This window comes from Salmo trutta, chromosome 2 (genome assembly GCF_901001165.1).
Source record: "Salmo trutta chromosome 2, fSalTru1.1, whole genome shotgun sequence".
Taxonomy (NCBI): Eukaryota; Metazoa; Chordata; class Actinopteri; order Salmoniformes; family Salmonidae; genus Salmo; species Salmo trutta.
This window is the reverse complement of record NC_042958.1, coordinates 44,231,740-44,252,575: the sequence shown is the minus strand read 5'-3', so window position 1 is coordinate 44,252,575 and position 20,836 is coordinate 44,231,740. Positions and strand designations below refer to the sequence as shown.

The 20,836-nt window shown below is 43.3% G+C and overlaps 1 protein-coding gene across 1 annotated transcript in view; it reads left to right on the top strand.

The window, feature by feature from the left end:
• The first annotated feature begins 1,555 nt into the window (after window positions 1-1,555).
• The window catches only part of LOC115155620 (zinc finger CCHC domain-containing protein 24), a 36,503-nt gene continuing 17,222 nt past the window's right edge, over window positions 1,556-20,836 (top strand). The window contains exons 1-2 of the mRNA XM_029702414.1: window positions 1,556-2,165; window positions 9,440-9,640. Of these exons, the coding sequence (XP_029558274.1) occupies window positions 1,926-2,165; window positions 9,440-9,640 (441 nt within the window). The 5' untranslated portion in view covers window positions 1,556-1,925. The remainder of the gene's footprint in view (window positions 2,166-9,439; window positions 9,641-20,836) is intronic.

Below are 20,836 nucleotides of genomic sequence, written 5' to 3'. Positions count from 1 at the left end.
TTCGAATAGTTCGCTTAATTTCAGTTTATGCGGCAAAACAAGCAAGTACAGTGTTGAGAATCATTATACCATCTAAACCGCTGTGAAATATATTTTCCATAAAAACAAATATTGTATTTTCAGCTGTTTGAAGTTGGTGTACAAAACTGAAAGTAAAAGACACAAAAACGAAACTTAAGAACGGGAAGCATAGAAACAGCACACATAGAACAAATCTACTGCTTCTTAGACTTGGTTTCAATGAGAATGAAAGATCTATAACTCACATGTCTATATGAATTTTGCAGCTTTAAGTATCAAAAGTAAAAGTAAAAGTATAAGTCATTTCAAATTCCTTATATTATGGAAACCAGACGGCACAATTGTTGTCTCCCAACACAAAGTATTTGTGTTTAGTGAGTCCGCCAGATCAGAGGCAGTAGAGATGACCAGTGATGTTCTCTTGATAAGTGTGTAAATTGGATAATTTTCCTGTCCTGCTAAGCATTCTTTCAAAATGTAACAAGTACTTTTGGGTGTCAGGGAAAATGTATGGATTAAAATGTACACTATTTTAATTTGGAATGTAGTGAAGCAAACGTATAAATTGTCAAGAATTATAAATAGTGAAGTAAAGTACAGATAGAGAAAAAAACTGCTTAAGTAGTAGCCTACTTTAAAGTATTTTTTGTTAAGTAGCCTACGTTATACCACTGCCACTACAGCATCAGTCTCGAAAACCTGACCCTACTGTAGCTATGGGTTTTCGAGACTACTCTAGCATAGATTACAACAGTATGAGTCATAATACCCATAAAACCTAGCGGTCAAACAGGGAAATGGTTACAATCTTTTTTCCACCATTCATTTTTCCCATAAGGGAATTTTAAAAACACTTAAAATAAGGGCTGTGTTTTGTTTTACCCTGACGTGACGTTTTACCCTGACGTGACGTTTTGATAACCGTGTAGGACAAGGTGACTTTTATCAATATATTCGTCTGTATTTACCCCCCCCCCCCCCCCCCCCCCCCCCAATGAAATGCTAATTAACTGCTAATGTGGCTATCATAAAGACCTACAAATGCCATGATGATCTGGATGAGACTGCTGAATTCAGGCAACGGTAAGAATCTCTGGATTAACTATCTAATGTCAGCTAAATGTAGTATGGAATCAATAGGCTACATTTCTTTAAATTGACAGTGCTGTGAACTGTCTTGTGCATGCTTTAAATTGACACAATACCTGTTAGAAAAGGTGTCAGCTGGAGATGACATGCAGGAGCTTTCAGGGTTTTGTAGTTTTGCAAGATGTTTACTGTGATGCTAATTAGCATTTTCGAATCTGAGTGTAAATAGAGCCGAATATATTATCAAAAGTTACCTTTGTCCGAAATAGATTTACACGGTTATCAAAAAAATCACGCCAGGTTAAGCCTACACGAAACACAGCCTTTATTTTAAGTGTTTCTAAAATCCCCTATGGGAAAAATGATAGGAACCATTTTCCTGATTGACCGCAAGGTTTTATGGGTATTGTGACACCTCCACTGTGGGGCTCTATCAGACCTGCTAGCTATTCATAATGAAGCACTCCAATAACCGAGAGAGAATATGCAATGAGCTGAGCTCGTCCCCGCTGTGGTCTACGGTGAGTGGAGATGGGCTACAGAGTGGAGTCCACATATATTTTGACTGGCACGAACGTTTTGCCCTGTCATGCGTTTATCACGGTTCTCCCGTGACCATAATCCAGGGATTGGAGTCCAAGAGGGCTCTTTGAGGTGAATGCAAGGATTTTTTTTTAGCAGGTTAAAGAGGTGGAAAGGATTTATTTTTGTATCAGGTTTAGGTGATTTGGTTTTGGTAGCCTAATTCTGCAGCAATAACTCCGGAGGCGCTTTAACTTCAAGACGCGCTGTGCGTTCCTCTTCCAAAGATCAACATGATGTCTGCCATAGATACGGGTTCATCTGTGTATCAACCAGCACAACTACTGAACTGGATCTATTTGTCTCTACAAGACTCCCACCAGACCAATGACTTCGATGCGTTCAGACCGGATTCTGAGAGTTCTCCACCGGACCTGAACAACTACAAACAGCGGTCCGCTGCTGCTGTCGACCTGAGCTCTGCGCTCAACTTCAACTATCTTAACAACTTCTTGCAGCTCCAGAGGAATGAGGTAAAGCTGTGAAAAGTTTATTTAAAAAAACAAACTATGAAATATGTGATTTTGTACAAACTGTAGAGTATGTCATGCCAAACAACTTTGATTGAACTTAATCCAATATTGTATTCTGTCATTCATAGAACAATTATAATATTGTCATTGCAATTAACACATTTAACCATATTTTTGTCTCAAATTGAACATAAAAGCTGTATACTGTATGCTTGAAGCATGCACAAATATTTTCGTATATAATTTGGTTTTGATTATTATAATAATAATAATTATTATTCTCAACCCATAGGGCTACAAATCTTACGGTCCCATTTTAAGAATGAAAGCACAGCCCCTGAGGTCTAAGGCACTGCATCTCAGTGCTAGAGGCGTCACCACAGACCCTGGTTCGAATCCAGGCTATATCACAACCGGCCGTGATTGGGAATCCCATAGGGCGGCGCACAATTGGCCCAGCTTCGTCTGGGTTTGGCCGGTGTAGAACGTCATTGTAAATAAGAATTTGTTCTTAACTGACTAGCCTAGTTAAATATAAAGGTTAAATAAAATAAAATGATAATAATAATTTACCAATCCAATGTGCCGTCCTACATATTTCCACATTTTAATCCATGACCCACTTACAATATTATTTTAGTTGGACGTACAGTAAACGTACAGTAAACGTACAGCAAACGTACAGCAAACATACAGTAAATCCCAAGCTCTGACATACATGCCTCCATTGGGCCACAACAGTGTGGTGACTGGTGATTAGCTGTATGTAGGCTATAGTATGAATGAGCCCCTCTTACACAGTACATAGTGCCTGGTGTGTTGAGACTGTTCTGATGTCAGTGGGCTGCCAGGGGAGGTAGGGCGAGTTGAAAAAGTCTACATCCCAATTGGCACCCTATTCCCTAAGTAGTGCACTATTTTTGACCAGGGACCATAGGGCTACAGTCAAAAGTAGTGCACTATATAGGGAATAGGGTGCCGTTTTGGACGTAGACCCTATGCAATGTACCTATACTGCATGGGGCCTGCTGATGCTGGTGGTGGTGCTCGATTCGATTACCATCCCTCTCCAGAGAAGTCTGACATATAGACCGGTGCAGTATGTCAAGTAGAATACCACATTCATCAGACGCGGTGAGGAAGAAACTAGGATTTATTTGGCTTGTGAGATATGCTACAGAAAGCTAGGCTGTATCTTATTCGCTATATAGTACACTACGTTTGCCCAGAGGAATAGGTGTGCTTTTTTTGGGAGGGAGGGGGGGGGGGTCCTCGATAAAAACATCAACGTGAAGTTTATAGGAGCAAATCAAATTTGGTGTCAAATGAAATTAAAATCAAGGCATCGTTCAACCATTTTCCAACCTAAAATAAACAGATTTATGGTGACACAGATGGAAAAGGGGTCTTGAAAAACATCTCCTAAAAAAAGTCTTAATAGGTATTAGAAATACATAAAAAAACACAATCATTTTGAAGTAAAGACTCCTGACAACTAATAGCAACATTTATATTTAGTTTTGCATTAATTATTTGAGTTCTGTAAGTTTAAGAAATATTAGCTAATGTCTTGTCATTCTGTGAACCAAAAACCCACATATTTTAAAGATATTTTCTAATTTCTCTCCCTCGTGAGGAGGGAGGATCATGAAAGTTCACTAAAGTAACACGTAAAGGTAGACCTACCAATTGTTTTTTTTTTTTTACTGAAATCAAGTTTGTTTCTGAATTATTAAGTGACTAAAAAGCTTCACTCTGTTACCAAAACGTGAACAGGGTGACCGAAAAATAAGTTATATAATGACTGTAATTGAATTGGCCAAATCATAGTAGTCACAAACCAGAATTGTAGTAGAGCACATTACAGTATAGTTCAGTACAGTATAGTTCAGTAGAGTAGGGTTCAGTACAGTATAGTTCAGTATATTTCAGTTCAGTACACTATAGCTCAGTAGAGTACAGCACAGTATAGTCCAGCATAGTACATGAGAGTATAGTTCAGTATAGTACAGTAGAGTATAGTGCGGTATAGTATAGTTCAGCATAGTACATGAGAGTATACTTCAGTATAGCTCAGTAGACTATAGGGTGGTATAGTTCAGTATATTATATTTCAGTACAGTAGAGTTCAGTATAGTTCAGTAGAGTATTGTTCAATATAGTTCAGTAGAGTATAATTCAGTATATTTTAGTAGAGTGTAGTTCAGTACAGTAGAACGCAGTATAATATAGTTCAGTACAGTACATTAGAGATCAGTTCAGTAGAATTCAGTACAGTAGAGATCAGTTCAGTAGAATTCAGTATAATACAGTATAGTTCAGTTCAGTATATTTCAGTAGAGTATAGTTCAGTACATTCGAGTAGAGATCAGTTCAGTACAGTAGAGTTCAGTATAGTAGAGTTCAGTAGAGTTCAGTACAGTAGAGTTCAGTACAGTAGAGTTCAGTACAGTAGAGTTCAGTTCAGTAGAGTTCAGTAGAGTAAATTATAGTTCAGTAGAGTTCAGTACAGTAGAGTTCAGTAGAGTACGGTATAGTGTAGTTCAGTGTAGTTCAGTACAGTAGAGTTCAGTAGAGTATAGTTCAGTACATTAGAGTACAGTATAGTATAGTTCAGTATAGTATAGTTGAGATCAGTTCAGTAGAATTCGATACAGTAGAGTATAGTTCAGTTCAGTAGAGTTCAGTTCAGTAGAGTTCAGTATAGTATATTATAGTTCAGTAGAGTAGAGTTCAGTAGAGTATGGTATAGTTCAGTGCAGTAGAGTTCAGTGTAGTTCAATTCAGTTCAGGACAGTAGAGTAGAGTTCCGTAGGGTGTAGTTCCGTAGGGTGTAGTTCAGTACAGTAGAGTTCAGTACAGTACAGTAGAGTTCAGTAGAGTAGAGTTCGGTTCAGTATAGTTCAGTACAGTAGAGTAGAGTTCAGTACAGTAGAGTAGAGTTCAGTTCAGTAGAGTTCAGTTCAGTACAGTAGAGTTCATTTCATTATAGTTCAGTAGTGTAGAGTAGAGTTCAGTACAGTAGAGTTCAGTAGAGTACGGTATAGTGTAGTTCAGTATAGTGTAGACAGTAGAGTGTAGTTCAGGACAGTAGAGTTCAGTACAGTAGAGTTCAGTATAGTTGAGTATAATTCAGTTCAGTATAGTTGAGTATAAATCTGTTCAGTTCAGTAGAGTAGAGTTCAGTAGAGTTCAGTATAGTATACTATAGTTCAGTAGAGTAGAGTACGGTAGAGTTCAGTGCAGTAGAGTTCAGTATAGTTCAGGACAGTGGAGTTCAGGACAGTAGAGTTAAGTAGGGTGTAGTTCAGTACAGTAGAGTGCAGTATAGTGTAGTTCAGTACAGAAGATTTCAGTTCATTATAGTTCAGTAGAGTATATTATCGTTCATTTCAGTATAGTTCAGTAGAGTTCAGTAGAGTTCAGTAGAGTTCAGTAGAGTAGAGTAGAGTAGAGTTCAGTAGAGTAGAGTTCAGTAGAGTAGAGTAGAGTTCAGTAGAGTAGAGTTCAGTAGAGTAGAGTTCAGTAGAGTTCAGTTTAGTTTAGTAGAGTAGAGTAGAGTTTAGTTTAGTAGAGTAGAGTTTAGTAGAGTAGAGTAGAGTTTAGTAGAGTAGAGTAGAGTTTAGTAGAGTAGAGTAGAGTTTAGTAGAGTAGAGTAGAGTTTAGTAGAGTAGAGTTTAGTAGAGTAGAGTTTAGTAGAGTTTAGTAGAGTAGAGTTTAGTAGAGTAGAGTTTAGTAGAGTTCAGTTCAGTAGAGTAGAGTTCAGTTCAGTAGAGTAGAGTTCAGTTCAGTAGAGTAGAGTTTAGTTCAGTAGAGTAGAGTTTAGTTCAGTAGAGTAGAGTTTAGTTCAGTAGAGTTTAGTTCAGTAGAGTTTAGTTCAGTAGAGTAGAGTTTAGTTCAGTAGAGTAGAGTTTAGTTCAGTAGAGTAGAGTTTAGTTCAGTAGAGTTTAGTTCAGTAGGGTAGAGTTCAGTAGAGTTCAGTAGAGTTCAGTAGAGTTCGGTATAGTTCGGTATAGTTCCGTATGGTATAGTTCCGTATGGTATAGTTCCGTACGGTAGAGTTCAGTATAGTGTAGTTCAGTACAGTAGATTTCAGTTCATTATAGTTCAGTAGAGTTCAGTACAGAAGAGTTCAGTACAGTATATTATAGTTCAGTTCAGTATAGTTCAGTAGAGTTCAATAGAGTAGAGTTCAATAGAGTTCAGTAGAGTAGAGTTCAGTTCAGTAGAGCTCAGTATAGTATAGTTCAGTACAGTAGAATTCATTTCAGTACAGTAGAGTTCAGTTCAGTAGTGTAGAGTTCAGTACAGTAGAGTACGGTATAGTGTAGTTCAGTATAGTGTAGTTCAGTATAGTATAGTTCAGTATAATTCAGTTCAGTAGAGTTCAGTTCAGTAGAGTACAGTATAGTATAGTTCAGTATAATTCAGTTCAGTACAATTCAGTAGAGTTCAGTTCAGTAGAGTACAGTATAGTATAGTATAGTTCAGTACAATATGGTAGAGATCAGTTCAGTAGAATTCGGTACAGTAGAGTGTAGTTCAGGACAGTAGAGTTCAGGACAGTATAGTGTAGTTCGGTATAGTGTAGTTCGGTATAGTGTAGTTCAGTATAGTTCAGTAGAGTAGAGCACACATGAGTATAGTACAGCATAACGTAATATACTTTACTCTACTATACTGAGCTGTGCTGTACTGTACTCTACTATACTGTACTCTAATGATCTCTACTGTGCTGTACTGTGATGTACAAACTTATGAAACACAGATGTCTGTGATTTGTACAAATTTGGTCCAGTCTGGACCAACCAAATGTGGTCTTGTTTTGGGGGCGGACACTGGCAGAGCTCACTAGAATAATACCCATAATGCATATATCTACCTTTGTGTACATATCCAGGATGCATCACCGTGAAGAGAATGCCATTCATAATTATGCACAGATCAAGTACCCATGATGCCATTCTGTTACTATCATTCTATTACCGGGTGTTGATCCGCTTCACCTACTGTAGTTTAATTACTCCCCACTCTTTCTGCAGACATTTTTGAATATTAATTCGGAGTAGATATTTAAGAGTTTTTTTTTTTGGTAAATGTGCTAACATAACATTTGTTACTGTTCCGTTACGACTCTGTTACCAGACTTTATATCTGTTCCTCAAGTAAATGTGTTTTAGTAAAATGTTCAGTGGCAATTGTTAAAAGTAGACTTCTACATATACTGTATGAGTAAGGTGTGTTTAACCTTGCGATCAATGTTTTTTTGCTCGGCGTACGTTTTAAAGTGTAAAAGTGAGCCTCAGCGTCACCCTGTCACCGTGTAATTGCCAATTCATAAATGCTTGAATGTGTTCTAGTAGCTGTCATGGTGGAGACAGTGGCGTTATGACGATATCCACTAGAGCATTCATTAAATACTTGGAATGATTCTATATGCTGTTTGAAGTTGTAGCTGCTATGATGACCCTGGGTTAGTGTATGACCCTGGGTTAGTGCACAATATGACCCATGGTTACTGTATAACCCATGGTTAGTGTACAGTATGACCCTGGGTTAGTGTATGACCCTAGGTTAGTGTATGACCCTGGGTTAGTGTATGACCCATGGTTAGTGTACAGTATGACCCATGGTTAGTGTATGACCCATGGTTAGTGTATAACCCATGGTTAGTGTAAAGTATGACCCATGGTTAGTGTACAGTATGGCCCATGGTTAGTGTACAGTATGACCCATGGTTAGTGTATGACCCATGGTTAGTGTATGACCCATGGTTAGTGTACAGTATGACCCATGGTTAGTGTACAGTATGACCCATGGTTAGTGTATGACCCATGGTTAGTGTACAGTATGACCCATGGTTAGTGTACAGTATGACCCATGGTTAGTATACAGTATGACCCATGGTTAGTGTATGACCCATGGTTAGTGTACAGTATGACCCATGGTTAGTGTACAGTATGACCCATGGTTAGTGTACAGTATGACCCATGGTTAGTGTACAGTATGACCCATGGTTAGTGTATGACCCATGGTTAGTGTACAGTATGACCCATGGTTAGTGTACAGTATGACCCATGGTTAGTGTACAGTATGACCCATGGTTAGTGTATAACCCATAATCTATATAAGTATATTTCTGTGATTAATGCCTCTCAGTCATCAACATCATTACTGATGTAGAGGTGGCTGGTTAATCTTTCAAAGTGAATGATTAACAGTCGTACACACTGCCATGTGGTACAGGGAGTTGATTACTCATATAGACAACGTAACACGGTTGTGTTTTACGTAGCGAATTTGTGGATTTATGACATCGCCCAATGCGCTGGAAATTGCCTCGCTTGCGTCCTGATCCAGTTCCATTCCACAACACATAGTACGTAAGGACTTTTACTGAATAAAACAGCACAACAGCTTGTTGCTTGTTGCTTCTTCACACACTGGTGCTATAGTCAGGGTTCATATCCGGATCATAGATACAATGGTACTGATTGTGCCAACTCAAAAGAGGGAATCAGAAAATGATCCTTGACAAAGGCATTCTGTTCCTCTCAGGAAATGGAATTCTTTCTGCTCATAGAGGGAATGACAACACATCTGGAAAGATAAAATAATGTCCACTTCTGTTGTGCAGAGTGAGGAGACTAGCAGACAGGAAAATCTATCAAGGTCTGGTGTTGTGGCACAGACAGATAGATAGGCAGTACTGTAATGGCACAGACAGACAGACAGACAGACAGACAGACAGACAGACAGACAGACAGACAGACAGACAGACAGACAGACAGACAGACAACTGTAGGAGCCCTGCCATTTATCTATCTGCACTCTGTCAGCTAATTGGCACAATCCTGTTTAGGCCTAATATCCCAGATTGTACCTTTTTAACATGCTCTAAACCATGTGTTATTCATTCAATGCAGTGTTAGATACAGGCTCGTCTGTAATTGACATTTTCAGCAAGATTCAATTCTTTAATGCCAAAATTCTTTAATGCCCATTACTTTAATGCCAAATTGAGAAAATTGTTATCAACTAAATTTCAAGCCCATATTTCACTCAGGGCTCTATTCAATCCGTATCGCCAAAGTATCATGGAAGATGCGTGTTAAAATGTAAAGGTAATTTCCGATTGAGCCGGCATATGCTGCTTTACCCGGGAATGCAGTCTTCTTGACCGTGGCAATGTTGCCTTTCATTTTCCATTGCGCTATATAGTAGATGTTCAGTGCTACAGATTGAATAGAGTCCTCATTGTTTTCTGTCCGCAGGCCTTAAACAACAATTTGTATAGAAGGTCCTCTCCCTACGGCTCGCTCAGCAACATCGTAGACGGCTTGAATTCTCTGACGGACCACTTCTCTGACCTTTCCCTCTCCTCTGAGTCACGCAAACCCAGCAAGCGACCTCCGCCCTGCTACCTGTGCCATCTCTGCTTCAACAAAGGACACTACATCAAAGACTGCCCGCAGGTGAGCAGAGCATTGCCCCTACACACACACACACACACACACACACACACACACACACACACACACACACACACACACACACACACACACACACCATCAAAGACTGACCCCTGGTGAGCTGGGCCTGGCGCCTTCTGAAACCAAGCAGCTTCCCCTCTCCTTTTGGCAAAGCTACAGTCCGATGAAGGCCTATACAGCACATAGCAGCCACCTTGCAAAACAGATGCCTTTTTTATTTTGGCATATGTATCACTATCGAAGTAATGTTGAAGTGTTGAGGAAAGATTTTTAGTGGTTGTAGTAATGTTGAGGAAAGATCGTTAGTGGTTGTAGTAATGTTGAGGAAAGTTCGTTAGTGGTTGTAGTAATGTTGAGGAAAGTTCGTTAGTGGTTGTAGTAATGTTGAAGTGTTGAGGATAGATCGTTAGTGGTTGTAGTAATGTTGAGGAAAGATCGTTAGTGGTTGTAGTAATGTTGAGGAAAGTTCGTTAGTGGTTGTAGTAATGTTGAAGAAAGATTGTTAGTGGTTGTAGTAATGTTGAGAAAGATCGTTAGTGGTTGTAGTAATGTTGAGGATAGATCGTTAGTGGTTGTAGTAATGTTGAGGAAAGATCGTTAGTGGTTGTAGTAATGTTGAAGTGTTGAGGATAGATCGTTAGTGGTTGTAGTAATGTTGAGAAAGATCGTTAGTGGTTGTAGTAATGTTGAGGAAAGATCGTTAGTGGTTGTAGTAATGTTGAGGAAAGATTGTTAGTGGTTGTAGTAATGTTGAGGAAAGATCGTTAGTGGTTGTAGTAATGTTGAGGAAAGATCGTTAGTGGTTGTAGTAATGTTGAGGAAAGTTCGTTAGTGGTTGTAGTAATGTTGAAGTGTTGAGGAAAGATCGTTAGTGGTTGTAGTAATGTTGAGGAAAGATCGTTAGTGGTTGTAGTAATGTTGAAGTGTTGAGGAAAGATCGTTAGTGGTTGTAGTAATGTTGAGGAAAGATCGTTAGTGGTTGTAGTAATGTTGAGGAAAGTTCGTTAGTGGTTGTAGTAATGTTGAAGTGTTGAGGAAAGATCGTTAGTGGTTGTAGTAATGTTGAGGAAAGATCGTTAGTGGTTGTAGTAATGTTGAAGTGTTGAGGAAAGATCGTTAGTGGTTGTAGTAATGTTGAGAAAGATCGTTAGTGGTTGTAGTAATGTTGAAGTGTTGAGGAAAGATCGTTAGTGGTTGTAGTAATGTTGAGGAAAGATCGTTAGTGGTTGTAGTAATGTTGAGGAAAGATCGTTAGCTGTTTCATAAATAAGAAGTATTTCCCTGATGTTCAAAGACTCAATACTATAATTGATCAAAACACACACGACGATATGATGTTTCTGATAAGATTTAAAACTCACACCTGTGGCGAAGCACGGGGTTGTAACATTTTGGGACTTCTATTCCATTCCACTAAACCATCACTACACTAAACCATCACATGCTTCTATACCTGCGTTGCTTGCTGTTTGGGGTTTTAGGCTGGGTTTCTGAACAGCACTATGTGACATCAGCTGATGTAAGAAGGTCTTTATAAATACATTTGATTGATTGATGGATTGATTGATTGATTGATTGATTGACTACACTACCACTACTTTACAATTTCAAGGAACAGCTCTTTCTCTTTACTTTCACAGTGACACGTTCTATGTACACTTTCACTGTATCAAATATTACTATTGAAGTCTGATTCAACATCACCCTGCCCAGACCCACCTGTTCTCACCCTGCCCAGACCCACCTGTTCTCACCCTGCCCAGACCCACCTGTTCTCACCCTTCCCACACCCACCTGTTCTCACCCTTCCCACACCCACCTGTTCTCACCCTGCCCAGACCCACCTGTTCTCACCCTGCCCAGACCCACCTGTTCTCACCCTGCCCAGACCCACCTGTTCTCACCCTGCCCAGACCACCTGTTCTCACCCTGCCCAGACCCACCTGTTCTCACCCTGCCCAGACCCACCTGTTCTCACCCTGCCCAGACCCACCTGTTTTCCCCCTGCCCAGACCCACCTGTTTTCCCCCTGCCCAGACCCACCTGTTTTCCCCCTGCCCAGACCCACCTGTTTTCCCCCTGCCCAGACCCACCTGTTTTCCCCCTGCCCAGACCCAACTGTTCTCACCCTGCCCAGACCCACCTGTTCTCACCCTGCCCAGACCCACCTGTTCTCACCCTGCCCAGACCCACCTGTTCTCACCCTGCCCAGACCCACCTGTTCTCACCCTGCCCAGACCCACCTGTTCTCACCCTGCCCAGACCCACCTGTTTTCCTCCTGCCCAGACCCACCTGTTTTCCCCCTGCCCAGACCCACCTGTTTTCCCCCTGCCCAGACCCACCTGTTTTCCCCCTGCCCAGACCCACCTGTTTTCCCCCTGCCCAGACCCACCTGTTTTCCCCCTGCCCAGACCCACCTGTTTTCCCCCTGCCCAGACCCACCTGTTTTCACCCTGCCCAGACCCACCTGTTTTCCCCCTGCCCAGACCCACCTGTTTTCCCCCTGCCCAGACCCACCTGTTTTCCCCCTGCCCAGACCCACCTGTTTTCCCCCTGCCCAGACCCACCTGTTTTCCCCCTGCCCAGACCCACCTGTTTTCCCCCTGCCCAGACCCACCTGTTTTCACCCTGCCCAGACCCACCTGTTTTCACCCTGCCCAGACCCACCTGTTTTCACCCTGCCCAGACCCACCTGTTTTCACCCTGCCCAGACCAACCTGTTCTCACTCCTGCCCAGACAAACCTGTTTTCCCTCTACAGTAGTGTCCTAGTTCCCTCTACAGTAGTGATCTAGTTCCCTCTACAGTAGTGATCTAGTTCCCTCTACAGTAGTGATCTAGTTCCCTCTACAGTAGTGATCTAGTTCCCTCTACAGTAGTGTCCTAGTTCCCTCTACAGTAGTGTTCTAGTTCCCTCTACAGTAGTGTCCTAGTTCCCTCTACAGTAGTGTCCTAGTTCCCTCTACAGTAGTGATCTAGTTCCCTCTACAGTAGTGTCCTAGTTCCCTCTACAGTAGTGTCCTAGTTCCCTCTACAGTAGTGTCCTAGTTCCCTCTACAGTAGTGTCCTAGTTCCCTCTACAGTAGTGTCCTAGTTCCCTCTACGCTAGTGTCCTAGTTCCCTCTACGCTAGTGTCCTAGTTCCCTCTACGCTAGTGTCCTAGTTCCCTCTACAGTAGTGTCCTAGTTCCCTCTACAGTAGTGTCCTAGTTCCCTCTACAGTAGTGTCCTAGTTCCCTCTACAGTAGTGTCCTAGTTCCCTCTACAGTAGTGTCCTAGTTCCCTCTACAGGTATTGGGACTGTATTTTGTATTGGTAGTGTATACAGATGGATACTATAGGTATTGGGACTGTATTGTGTATTGGTAGTGTATACAGATGGAGACTATAGGTATTGGGACTGTAATGTGTATTGGTAGTGTATACAGATGGAGACTAAAAGTATTGGGACTGTATTGTGTATTGGTAGTGTATACAGATGGAGACTATAGGTATTGGGACTGTAATGTGTATTGGTAGTGTATACAGATGGAGACTATAGGTATTGGTACTGTAATGTGTATTGGTAGTGTATACAGATGGAGACTACAGGTATTGGGACTGTAATGTGTATTGGTAGTGTATACAGACGGAGACTATAGGTATTGGGACTGTATTGTGTATTGGTAGTGTATACAGATGGAGACTATATGTATTGGGACTGTAATGTGTATTGGTAGTGTATACAGATGGAGACTATAGGTATTGGGACTGTAATGTGTATTGGTAGTGTATACAGATGGAGACTATAGGTATTGGGACTGTAATGTGTATTGGTAGTGTATACAGATGGAGACTATAGGTATTGGGACTGTATTGTGTATTGGTAGTGTATACAGACGGAGACTATAGGTATTGGGACTGTAATGTGTATTGGTAGTGTATACAGATGGTGACTATAGGTATTGGGACTGTAATGTGTATTGGTAGTGTATACAGATGGAGACTATAGGTATTGGGACTGTATTGTGTATTGGTAGTGTATACAGATGGAGACTATAGGTATTGGGACTGTAATGTGTATAGGTAGTGTATACAGATGGAGACTTTAGGTATTGGGACTGTAATGTGTATTGGTAGTGTATACAGATGGAGACTATAGGTATTGGGACTGTAATGTGTATTGGTAGTGTATACAGATGGAGACTATAGGTATTGGGACTGTAATGTGTATTGGTAGTGTATACAGATGGAGACTATAGGTATTGGGACTGTAATGTGTATTGGTAGTGTATACAGATGGAGACTACAGGTATTGGGACTGTATTGTGTATTGGTAGTGTATACAGATGGAGACTATAGGTATTGGGACTGTAATGTGTATTGGTAGTGTATACAGATGGAGACTATAGGTATTGGGACTGTAATGTGTATTGGTAGTGTATACAGATGGAGACTATAGGTATTGGGACTGTAATGTGTATTGGTAGTGTATACAGATGGAGACTATAGGTATTGTGTCACGGCTCCTCCTCTGCAGTGCAGGGGCGGTTCCTCCTGCAGGCAGAGGAGGGTCGTTGGTGATTGGAGCCACCTGGGCTCAGGGTATTTAAACTGCTTCACTAATCACTCTCTCTCCCTGCTCCTCCATGTATGATCCTGTTTTGTTTGTTCCTTTGTAGGTTAACTTAGTTTCCACTCAGTCATGTTCACACACACAGATTCATGCATCCATGCACCTTACATACACCTTACATTATGACATTTCCACACCTCATTCCTTTTTCTTTGTTTAGTTAATAGTTTTTGTTTACAATAAACAACCTTTTTGATTGGCCTATACCTATTGTTGATGTCCCCTAATTTTTTCCACAGGCTATGAGCCGGCCTGTGACAATTGGGACTGTATTGTGTATTGGTAGTGTATACAGATGGAGACTATGGGTTTAGGGACAGTATTGTTTTGCTGACTCCATGTCTACTATCCTCCATGGAAATCACTCAATGCCACTTCAGTTGACAGTGATATAGAAATATCCAACAAGGCTGTACAGTCAATTCATGAAATGCTTGTTTGATCTGTACACGTCCTTGCCTTTTCCAGTGCTTCCAACTCATTGCTGATTATAATATATAGTATCCTGGATCAGTCCACATGTTGTAAGAAACGTGTCAACACCACATCAACCACACACACACACACACACACACACACACACACACACACACACACACACACACACACACACACACACACACACACACACACACACACACACACTACTAACCCCCACCCCCTCTACACACACACACTACTACCCCCCACCCCCTCTACACACACACACACTACTACCCCCCCACCCCCTCTACACACACACACTACTACCCCCCCACCCCCTCTACACACACACACACACACACTACTACCCCCACCCCCTCCACACACACACACACACACACACACACACACACACACACACACACACACACACACACTACTACCCCCCCACCCCCTCTACACACACACACACTACTACCCCCCCACCCCCTCTACACACACACACACACACTACTACCCCCACACCCCCTCTACACGGACACACACACACTACTACCCCCCCACCCCCTCTACACGCACACACACACTACTACCCCCCCACCCCCTCTACATACACACAAAAAACACAGACACACACACACACACTACTACCCCCCACCCCCTCTACACACACACACACACACACACACACACACACACACACACACACTACAACCCCCCACCACCTCTACACACACACACACACACACACACACACACACACACACACACACACACACACACACACACACACTACTACTACTCCCCCCCCCACCCCCACTACCCTCCACTCCACACCACCAAGGACAAACCTGTGAACTGTGTGATGTGGACATACTCACAGCTCTGTGACCTGTGTTACAGTAAAGTGATTAAATAAGAGACAGTAACTGGTCCAGCGGTGGGAATGGGACTGGGCCTGGGACTGGGAATGGGACTGGGCTGAGGCTACATAAGGACTCTATTGTTTCTCTAAAGGCTCTGCGGACAGAGAGGTCAGAGAGTCACGGCTGGTATTGTTCATTCAGAGGGTTGCTACTTAACAGATCTGGATTCAAATACTAGCGTTTGTTCAAGACTGACGAATGGTCAGGGTTCTCTCGACTGTTCTGTTGGTTTCGTTGGGCCAGGCAAACTCAATCAAGCCCAGATAAAGTTCTTGAAATGATTTCAAATACTATTTGAACCCAGGTCTGCTGGCCTAGAGTCATTAAGTCATCACTGTGTGTCACAGGCCAATCAAAATGTATTTGTCACATGGTTTGTAAACAACAGGTTTAGAGACTAACAGTGAAATTCTTACTGACAGGTCCTTTTCCAACAACGCAGAGTTAAAGATAAAATAATATAAACAGTGGCACGAGGAATAAATACACTGTGAATAATGAATAACAATAAGTTAGAATAACATGGTTATATACAGGGAGTACCAGGTAATAACATGGCTATATACAGGGAGTACCAGGTAATAACATGGCTATATACAGGGAGTACCAGGTAATAACATGGTTATATACAGGGGGTACCAGGTAATAACATGGCTATATACAGGGAGTACCAGGTAATAACATCGTTATATACAGGGGGTACCAGGTAATAACATGGCTATATACAGGGAGTACCAGGTAATAACTTGGCTATATACAGGGAGTACCAGGTAATAACATGGCTATATTTACATTTTACATTTACGTCATTTAGCAGATGCTCTTATCCAGAGCGACTTACAAATTGGTGCATTCACCTTATGATATCCAGCAGTGGAACAACCACTTTACAATAGTACATCTATATATTTTTTTGAGGGGGGGGGGGTAGAAGGATTACTATATCCTATCCCAGGTATTCCTTAAAGAGGTGGGGTTTCAGGTGTCTATGGAAGGTGGTGATTGACTCCGCTGTCCTGGCGTCGTGAGGGAGCTTGTTCCACCATTGGGGTGCCAGAGCAGCGAACAGCTTTGACTGGGCTGAGCGGGAACTGTGCTTCTGCAGAGGTAGGGGGGCCAGCAGGCCAGAGGTGGATGAACGCAGTGCCCTTGTTTGGGTGTAGGGCCTGATCAGAGCCTGAAGGTACGGAGGTGCCGTTCCCCTCACAGCTCCGTAGGCAAGCACCATGGTCTTGTAGCAGATGCGAGCTTCAACTGGAAGCCAGTGGAGTGTGCGGAGGAGCGGGGTGACGTGAGAGAACTTGGGAAGGTTGAACACCAGACGGGCTGCGGCGTTCTGGATGAGTTGTAGGGGTTTAATGGCACACGCAGCGAGCCCCGCCAACAGGGAGTTGCAGTAATCCAGACGGGAGATGACAAATGCCTGGATTAGGACCTGCGCCGCTTCCTGTGTGAGGCAGGGTCGTACTCTGCGAATGTTGTATAGCATGCACCTACAGGATCGGGTCACCACCTTGATGTTAGCGGAGAACGACACGGTGTTGTCCAGGGTCACGCCGAGGCTCTTAGCACTCTGGGAGGAGGACACAATGGAGTTGTCCACCGTGATGGCGAGATCATGGAAAGGGCAGTCCTTCCCCGGTAGGAAGAGCAGCTCAGTCTTGCCGAGGTTCAGCTTGAGGTGGTGATCCGTCATCCACACTGATATGTCTGCCAGACATGCAGAGATGCGATTCGCCACCTGGTTATCAGAAGGGGGAAAGGAGAAGATTAATTGTGTGTCGTCTGCGTAGCAATGATAGGAGAGACCATGTGAGGATATGACAGAGCCAAGTGACTTGGTGTATAGTGAGAATAGGAGAGGGCCTAGAACTGAGCCCTGGGGGACACCAGTGGTGAGAGCACGTGGTGCGGAGACGGATTCTCGCCACGCCACCTGGTAGGAGCGACCTGTCAGGTAGGACGCAATCCAAGAGTGAGCCGTGCCGGAGATACCCAACTCGGAGAGGGTGGAGAGGAGGATCTGATGGTTCACAGTATCAAAGGCAGCAGATAGGTCTAGAAGGATGAGAGCAGAGGAGAGAGAGTTAGCTTTAGCAGTGCGGAGAGCCTCCGTGACACAGAGAAGAGCAGTCTCAGTTGAATGACCAGCCTTGAAACCTGACTGATTTGGATCGAGAAGGTCATTTTGAGAGAGATAGCAGGAGAGCTGGCCAAGGACGGCACGTTCAAGAGTTTTGGAGAGAAAAGAAAGGAGGCATACTGGTCTGTAGTTGTTGACATCGGAGGGATCGAGTGTAGGTTTTTTGAGAAGGGTTGCAACTCTCGCTCTCTTGAAGACAGAAGGGACGTAGCCAGAGGTCAAGGATGAGTTGATGAGCGAGGTGAGGTAAGGGAGAAGGTCTCCGGAAATGGTCTGGAGAAGAGAGGAGGGGATAGGGTCAAGTGGGCAGGTTGTTGGGCGGCCGGCCATCACAAGACGCAAGATTTCATCTGGAGAGAGAGGGGGGAAAGAGGTCAAAGCATAGGGTAGGGCAATGTGAGCAGGACCAGCGGTGTCGTTTGACTTAACAAACGAGGATCGGATGTCGTCGACCTTCTTTTCAAAATGGTTGACGAAGTCATCCGCAGAGAGGGAGGCGGGGGGAGGGGGAGGAGGATTCAGGAGGGAGGAGAAGGTGGCAAAGAGCTTCCTAGGGTTAGATGCAGATGCTTGGAAGTTAGAGTGGTAGAAAGAGGCTTTAGCAGCAGAAACAGAGGAGGAAAATGTAGAGAGGAGGGAGTGAAAAGATGCCAGGTCCGCAGGGAGGCTAGTTTTCCTCCATTTCCGCTCGGCTGCCCGGAGCCCTGTTCTGTGAGCTCGCAATGAGTTGTCAAGCCACGGAGCAGGAGGGGAGGACCGCGCCGGTCGGGAGGATAGGGGACATAGAGAGTCAAAGGATGCAGAAGGGAGGAGAGGAGGCAGAATCAGGAGATTGGTTGGAGAAGGATTGAGCAGAGGGAAGAGATGATAGGATGGAAGAGGAGAGAGTAGCAGGAGAGAGAGAGCGAAGGTTGCGATGGCGCAATATCATCTGAGTAGGGGCAGAGTGAGTAGTGTTGGAGGAGAGCGAGAGGGAAAAGGATACAAGGTAGTGATCGGAGACTTGGAGGGGAGTTGCAGTGAGGTTGGTAGAAGAGCAGCATCTAGTGAAGATGAGGTCAAGCGTATTGCCTGCCTTGTGAGTAGGGGGGACGGTGAGAGGGTGAGGTCAAAAGAGGAGAGGAGTGGAAAGAAGGAGGCAGAGAGAAATTAGTCAAAGGTAGACGTAGGGAGGTTAAAGTCACCCAGAACTGTGAGGGGTGAGCCATCCTCAGGAAAGGAACTTATCAAGGCGTCAAGCTCATTGATGAACTCACCAAGGGAACCTGGAGGGCGATAAATGGTAAGGATGTTAAGCTTGAATGGGCTAGTGATTGTGACAGCATGGAATTCAAATGAGGAGCTAGACAGATGGGTCAGGGGAGAAAGAGAGAATGTCCACTTGGGAGAGATGAGGATTCCAGTGCCACCACCCCGCTGACCAGATGCTCTCGGGGTGTGCGAGAACACGTGGTCAGACGAGGAGAGAGCAGTAGGAGTAGCAGTGTTTTCTGTGGCAATCCATGTTTCCGTCAGCGCCAAGAAGTCGAGGGACTGGAGGGTAGCATAGGCTGAGATGAACTCTGCCTTGTTGGCCGCAGACCGGCAGTTCCAGAGGCTGCCGGAGACCTGGAACTCCACGTGGGTCGTGCGCGCTGGGACCACCAGGTTAGAGTGGCAGCGGCCATGCGTTGTGAAGCGTTTGTATGGCCTGTGCAGAGAGGAGAGAACAGGGATAGACCGGCACATAGTTGATAGGCTACAGGAGAGGCTACGCTAATGCAAAGGAGATTTGGCATGAAAATTAACTAAACAACTGGGGAAGCGAGAGAGCAGGGCCTCCCTCACTAACAATTCACTGAAACACTAAAACGCTAAAATATAACTTTTCTAGCTACCACTAGAAATTAAAATTGATGTAAACTACAGTGATTCAATGTTTCCAGGAATAGGCTCACACTTAGTTTATTCCGCTAGATAACTTGGTACAGTATTCTTCCGTGAAAACCCACCTAGTGCACCGTGTCCTATGACGCCATAGCTAACTAGCATGCTGGCATCCAATAACACACGGTTAGCACCAATACTTGGTAACAACAAGCTACCAATGGATCATTCGTGTCCGTGTCTAGTTCATAATGCAGAAGTAATTAAACGTTGGCTAGCTAACACAAAGTCAGTCCTGCTAGCTACACAAGTGACCTACACATCTCGAATGTTCAGAAAGTTAAGCTTACGTTGCAAAAATCTTATTGACTAAAAATGATACAGCTAGCTGGTAGGGTTAGCTAGCTAGCAGTTGGCGCATTGTAGACTATGTTAGAAAATGTAGCTGGCTAGCTAACCTCGATAGTTACTCTGTACTACGCCTTTATCTTGATACAAAGACAACTATGTAGCTAGCTAACATTACACTAGTCAAATCGTTCCGTTGTAATGTATATAGTTTCTACAGTACTGCTAATTGGTCAAGTTGGCTAGCTAGCAGTGGCTGTGGTGTTATTGTGTTGACGCCGTTTCGGAAAACGGCACGAACGAACGAATGCAGCTGGCTAGCTAACCTTGTCAGTTCCTCAGAGCTACACCTTTATCCTTGATACAAAGACAGCAGATACAACTATGTAGCTAGCTAACAATACACGAATCAAATTGTTCCAATGTAATGTAATGAAATGTAATATTACCCGCGGAGTGAGGTGCAGCACGACCACTCACTTCAGCATCCTATATACAGGGAGTACCAGTACTGAGTCGATGGCAGGGGTACGAGGTAATGACATGGCTATATATACGGAGTACCAGTACTGAGTCGAAGTGCAGGGTACAAGATAATAACATTACTATATACAGGGAGTACCAGTACTGAGTCGATGTTTGGGGGGTAAGAGTTATTTGAGGTAGCTATGTACAGTGCCTTACAGCCTTATTCTAAAATTGATTCAATCGTTTTTTTCCCTTATCAGTCAACACACAATTTTTGCTAATTAAAAAAAAAAATGAAATATTGCATTTCCATAAGTATTCAGACCCTTCACTCAGTACTTTGTTGAAGCACCTTTGGCAGCAATTACAGCCTTGAGTCTTGGCACACCT